Source organism: Hippocampus comes, unplaced genomic scaffold, assembly GCF_001891065.2.
Source record: "Hippocampus comes isolate QL1 unplaced genomic scaffold, H_comes_QL1_v1.1 scaffold69, whole genome shotgun sequence".
Classification (NCBI taxonomy): Eukaryota; Metazoa; Chordata; class Actinopteri; order Syngnathiformes; family Syngnathidae; genus Hippocampus; species Hippocampus comes.
Genome location: NW_017805505.1, coordinates 169,227 through 175,463, shown reverse-complemented (window position 1 = coordinate 175,463; position 6,237 = coordinate 169,227). Strand labels below are relative to the sequence as shown.

General features: G+C 43.0%; 1 protein-coding gene across 21 annotated transcripts in view; it reads right to left on the bottom strand.

Annotated features, from left to right (window-relative positions):
- Positions 1-6,237, bottom strand: part of ptprk (protein tyrosine phosphatase receptor type K) — a 69,847-nt gene that overhangs the window by 24,902 nt on the left and 38,708 nt on the right. For all 21 annotated transcript variants that reach the window (XM_019877549.1, XM_019877550.1, XM_019877551.1 and 18 more), the window contains 2 exons: positions 810-922; positions 455-635 (listed from right to left, as the gene is read on the bottom strand). In XM_019877549.1, coding sequence (XP_019733108.1) covers positions 455-635; positions 810-922 — 294 coding nt within the window. The remainder of the gene's footprint in view (positions 1-454; positions 636-809; positions 923-6,237) is intronic.

Sequence of the window (6,237 nt, the reverse complement as noted above, 5' to 3'; positions counted from 1 at the left end):
CCCACCCCCTCGCTCCGTCCCTCTCCCCCAGGCCAGCTGTGTTCTTATTTCATCCGTTTATTTCTACAAATGTCAGACAGAGTTTCTGCCCTCTGCCTATTGATCCATCGGGAGACTAATATGGAATGAAGAAAGAGAAGAGAGGGAAGAAGTGAAGGACGAAGCTGGAGCAAGTTGTCCTTGTCGACGCTTGCTGGTGTCGCGTCTTTTGTGAAGCACATTGAGTTACCTCGTGTATGAAATGTGCCGTTTAATTAAAACCGCCTTGCATTTCTTTTCGTGATATCATGATTATAAGGATAATCATGATGGTTTTGCTCACGCTCACCACCATATGAAATGACCAGAGCATTTGTTCTCGAATCACATCTTGAAGCAACTCACGCAAAGTAAAATGCACGACTTGTCGAAAGAGAAATGTTTTGCTTTGAACGTATTTTCCGTCGTTGCCTACCTGCGCATTTTGTCCGTGTAATGAGCGGAGGTCCGGCTTTGCCTGTCCCGCCCTCTCCCGGCCGCGTGAGTAAGACTCGGATCTCATACTCGGTGTCCGGGTCGAGATGCCATAACTTATAGTTGGGGGAGTTGACCGCGTGGGTCTCGATCCAACTGCCTGACGTCATGCGGTACTCCACCTTTGGAAAATTCATGTTCAGGATTTCAACATCATGAGGCATATTAAATGGATTTTTACGCCGATTTATGTTGTGAAATCAGATCAGAAATCCAACCCACAAGCCTGGTGACAGATTTATACGATGCAAAAAAAAAAAAAAAAGTACATAATAGCTTTTTGAGCAAATACAGACCTCTTTGAGTATAATAGGACCGTCTCCAAATATGGAGTTGGCATTGAGCTGAATCAGCAGGTAGGTGGGCCCAACAGCGAGCAGCTGGGGTGGGGCTATGGGGTGCGGAGGCTCTGGGGAGAGAAAACAATGAATAGGATCAACATAAAGAAAGCTTCACGGAGTCACATGGGAATGACAGAACGCAATGAAAAAAAAGCAACAAAAGGAACAGGAGAGTCTGGGGGATACACTGTAGTCGCAGTGATGGAAAGCCTCGGGAACGGGGAAACATAACGGTAATTCAAACAGGGAGAGCAGAGACCTCCGCCAAGGCGATGTGTGTGGGTTTTTTTTTTAAGCTTTTAAGAGCATACACAGACAAAACTTGCTCTGATTAGATCTGACAGTGATGTGTGTCAGCATCTTTAATGTACCGTGTTCAATTACCCAAATTAGCGACATCCAAAGCACCTTCATATCTTGAATACCCTTTTCACGTAACGGTGAATGATTATCGTGGAGATTTTGCTACGGATGGAAAAGGTAACAGCTCAGAGAGGAGCAAGTGTCAGTCCAGTGGCCTTGGACGGTGCTGCTGGCTTCAATTTAGAGGCTTTCGGCTTGAATACTTTGCCACCTGAGCCAGGCCACACCCTTGGAAGATTACCCTTCACTCCAAAAGAAAAAAAAAATCTGTGGTGACATATGAATACCAGCAGAAAGAATCGGCGATGATGGGCATCGCATTGGATGGCCTGCACATCTCTCTCCGTTCACATCCATGGCTTTTTAAGAGCTTCGTTTCAGGCCTATTCACCGATTCCTTCTCTCTTAATACGAATAACATCATGCCATATCATTATTTGGAACGTGCTGTAGCGCACCACATAACATAATTTCGATTGACTTTCAAACGGCAGCTTGTAGATGTGATGATGATTTATGCATGGCTTCAGTTTCCTTGGCTCGGTGTATACTGGTAGCAGCCGCGCTGAATTATAATGATCCTAATCTTACAGCAAGCGCAACTTTTTGAAGACGCGGCTCATCAAAAGACTTTCTACCTTCAGAAGGCGCCATCCCAAAAGGCTTTGAACAACAGTAGCGGCGACAAACGCCGTAACAATGTTGTGATTTCGCTTGTTTTTAAATGGGTTTGAAATCATCACGGGGGAGGCAGACCTGCATCATCACATTTAATGTGGCTTTATACTCATTTTCGGCGGACACTTTTGTCTGAAACGTATTTCAGTCATTGCTTATTCAGGTCAATCTTTTTTTTTATTTATTTTTTTTAATTTTTTTTGTTTAAGTGTGTGTGCGTGTGTCTATACATTGTTCCAGCGCTACTTTTAATAATACCCCGCATTGCCATCGCGTGTGCATATGCATGCTTGTTTATGTTTGTGTCGGGAGTGCGTTTGGATGTGTGTTGAACGTGGCTGTCAGACTGAAAAGACACGCCCCCCCCCCACCGAACCCCCCCACTCCCAACACATGAAACGTTGCAGTTTGACAGCGCGCTAGCTTGAATTCAGATAATGAATGTTGAAGCTAGTTCAAAAAAAACTCGTGACGTCAGCAACGCATCTGCTGGCGGCGGCGTCAAATGAAAAAAAACAACACGATGATAATAAGACGGGAAATAAAAGCAAAAATGTCTTAAAACCGTTGACTTTTCTGTGTCTTCAACAAGAATGCGAGCTTGTGTGTGACTTCAAAACCCAGTGACTTATCTCAAACATAAATAATAGAAATATAAATAAAGCGCTAAGATGTTTAAGTGGGTCATCATGCAACTCCAGAGAAAACAGTGCTGAAGTTGGCTTCTTGCTTTTGATTCTCAGTCCCTTTTTTTCTTCTTCGTTATTTGACATTTGTACAGTTGACCTAAAAACATATCCAATCATCAATGGTGTTGATGTGATGAAATGGGCTTGTTGTCACCATCTGTTGTATTATTAATCATGCGTGAATCCATTTTTAGGGTCACATGTAAATTATACTCAGTAAACAAATAGAGGCGAAATGTCGTATCTGTGTCGACATTGCACCATCATTGGAGCGAACGAACAAAAAGAAGACTTACTTCCTTCTTTTCTATTTCATCTCTTTTTGATACAGAATTTCCGTCCCCACCTGCTTTCCGAAATATTTTTCTTAAATCATTTTCCGGCAGGCCAATTTTCCTTTTTTAATTCCTACGCTTGTAACTTTTTGATGAAATTCCCCCCGATCTGATCCAAGTTTCTCGCCAATCATAAGCCAGGAACAAAAACAGAAACAAATGATGGATCAAAAAAGAATTTAAAAAAAACAAAAAAAAAGCAGGGGCTAAAAAGACACGTCCACAGAATGAAAAAAAAAGAAAAGATGGAATGAATGTGGCAGAAATGGGTGAAACTGAAGGAGGGGAGGAAGGAGGAATGAAGAAAAAAAAAACTGAAAACCAACAAATCAGTGCAAAAGGCAAGACCGAAAGAATACAAGAAAAAAAAAAAAAAAAGCAAACCAGAGAAGAAACAAAGGACGGAAAGAGAGTTGAACAGCATTGGTGACTTTTGAGCCCCGTGGGCATCGCCGTCCAACGTCAGCAACCTTGTCAATAAAGTTTCGTCTTCACAAAGCGCTGCTGACATCACCCTCGCTGCGATGGAGGCCGCGCGACCTCCGCAACGGCAGAAGGTGCGTGTTTGGCGGTGCCGATGGCCAACCGCAAAGATTCTCTGCACTCTTGAGGCACCTGCAGCCCCAGCTGCCACCATCGCTTGGACCAATGAGCGTCTTTAAGCGCAAAAACAGCATTTTTGAAGTCGTACGGCACAGCTGTATGGATCCAAGTGTGGTCGCGTGCGCGTGTGCGTGTGACAGTAATAGCGCAGGAGCTTTTTAGGCCACGGCTTTGTGTATAATGCAAGCTGGCATCGCGGTGAGTGTGTGTGTGTCACGATGATGTGCTCTGTCACAGTAGGAACCAGAGGGCAAGGCTTTATTAGAGCCGCACTCTGACAAAACAACTACTGACAAACACAAACATACTCCGGACAGTATGGATGCTACACGTACACGCACGCTAAACTGATTCTTTCACTTTCTTGAGACGTGGTAACGCACACGCTCAGGCGGTGTGAAACGGCGGCATCACATCCGCGCAAGGACGGAAACACGGTGACTTCCAAACACATCCAACTTGTTTGCCGAGTATCATTTCAAACAGCATTTAAGATCGTCACGATATCGGTCGACATCACAATTCCAAAGAGGACAACTTTAACCTCATACGGTTACATCTTGGTTTTCGTGACTTTATCGTCTCAATAATCTTGACTTTTTTCCCCCTGTTATTCTGTTGCGGCGTGATTTTTGGATCGGAGTCTTTTTTTTTTTTTTTTGCCACAATATTCTCTTTTTCCGGTCGCATTGTGTCATATGCCACTCCAAAGTTTTTTTTTTTCCAGTGTGATCCTAACATTTGTTGAACTATTTTCTTACTTAAATTGATTAATCACCCACAAATTCCTCGGGTACATTTTGGGACAAACCCATTCCCGGTTTGTGAGCTCAATGAAACGCACGATTGATGAAGAGCTGCAAAAGCTGCCGACAAATGATTTGCCAAACGAGATGTTTGCGGAGGACAAAAGCATCTGCCCAAGAGTGACGTCGGATTCCCAATTCAGACCTCCCATCATGCATTTGTGCCAGTAAAAAAAAAAAAAAAAAAAAAAAAAAAGCATTCTGGGCTCTGATCTTGACAGGCCTGGCACACAACTCCACACACAGGCAGTGCAGACAACGGTTCATCTTATTCATTTACATAAATATCTGTGGATTGGGCTAGCGTGTACCTGCTCGCAGGCAATCTCAGTCACCCAGCAGACCGCTTGCTTGCAGCCTGCCGGAAATCAAAGCTAGATCAATGTCCCACTGCTGATGTCTACAAGTCATATCGAGGAACTCCTGTTTTTCCAGATTAGCATCGATTCATTTCTCCAATGTTAAATTTTCTCAAAACTCCCTTTGCCGATTTCACAACGGGATATATATTTAAATGCGGGAGGCATATTAAAATACAAACACAGCATGAATGCAGCTTACTTCTGTCCGCACATACATGTCCTGCATACATATCAAAATTGGATACTTTTAATAGGTTGAAAAAAATATTGATGTTTCTTTTGATTTCCCTCTGCTTCTCGTCTTGATATTGCGAATAAATAAACATGAAGTGGATCCACCCCCCTTCCAGATTCACGCGAGCTGCCATCGTTTCTTTATTGTGATACCCTTCGCGTATCCAGGTGGGATTAGGAATTTTTTTATTTTTTATTTTGTATTTTTTTTTTTTTTTGCCAATATCCCTCCGAGATGCACAAACATCTTTTCACAGCTTGGAAAAGCCCCTCGATCTCAAGCACACAATGCACTTGCTGAGCCTGAATGTATTTTCATCATTATCATCATCTCTGGACGGGCGGCATTCATGATTAAACAACAGTTTCCTGCTGTGCAGCTCACTTACACTTCTTTGATGTCTGTTTTTATCTTTTATTCCTGTCACATATCAAATAAAAAAAAAAACATGACACCCCCCCCCACCACCCCCCCTTTAATGCTAAAATACCAGCAATGTGTTTGCTGTTTGAGAAGAAAAGCCCATATCATTACTGTCCATATCATGGCTATAATTGTTTTTCTTATTTGGTGCATGAAAAAAAACAAATCCTCAAAACTGTCCAATAAATTCAAGGATATGAATCATTTCAATTCCACACAAACTCTTACAAAAAAAAAATTCAAGGATATGAATCATTTCAATTCCACACAATCTCTTACAATTTTTTTCCCCCCTCATTTTTTTCAGGGTATAAGAGAATTGTGGGATTAAACATGTGTCCGTCGGTCTTTGGCGTCAACTTAATCTTGCTCGTTGCCACAAAGTTAAAGCACTGTGGTGGACACTGTCAAAGCTGCGTTATCGTTGTTAGCTCCATCGCTGCCGCATCATATGCAGAATAACAACGATGAGACTGTTTCTCTGTTTACATATGCAGACATAGTCCTCATTCTGCTACGGGTATATTCTTTGGATAATGAGCTGACTATTTACATTTACCATTTTTTTCCCCCCACCCTCGCTACCTCTATTCCACTTGCCCCCCGCCCCCCTCCCCCTTTCTGTCACTCCAGAATGTCTCTCGCCTTTAGCCTGTGTGTTTCTGTGCTCTCCCCGGGAGATAATCGTAATACGCGAGCTATTCAATGTGCATGAATCAAGAATCTTGTGGCAAACACACATCGGTGACACCTTATTAACCGCGTGTCAACTGCACGTGACAGATGAAGCACGCACATACACACGCTTCGCCACAGGCGGGGGCGCACACACACTCACCGTTGTCCCTCTCCATCGATATTATTGCCACTCGACTGTATTCATAGAGCA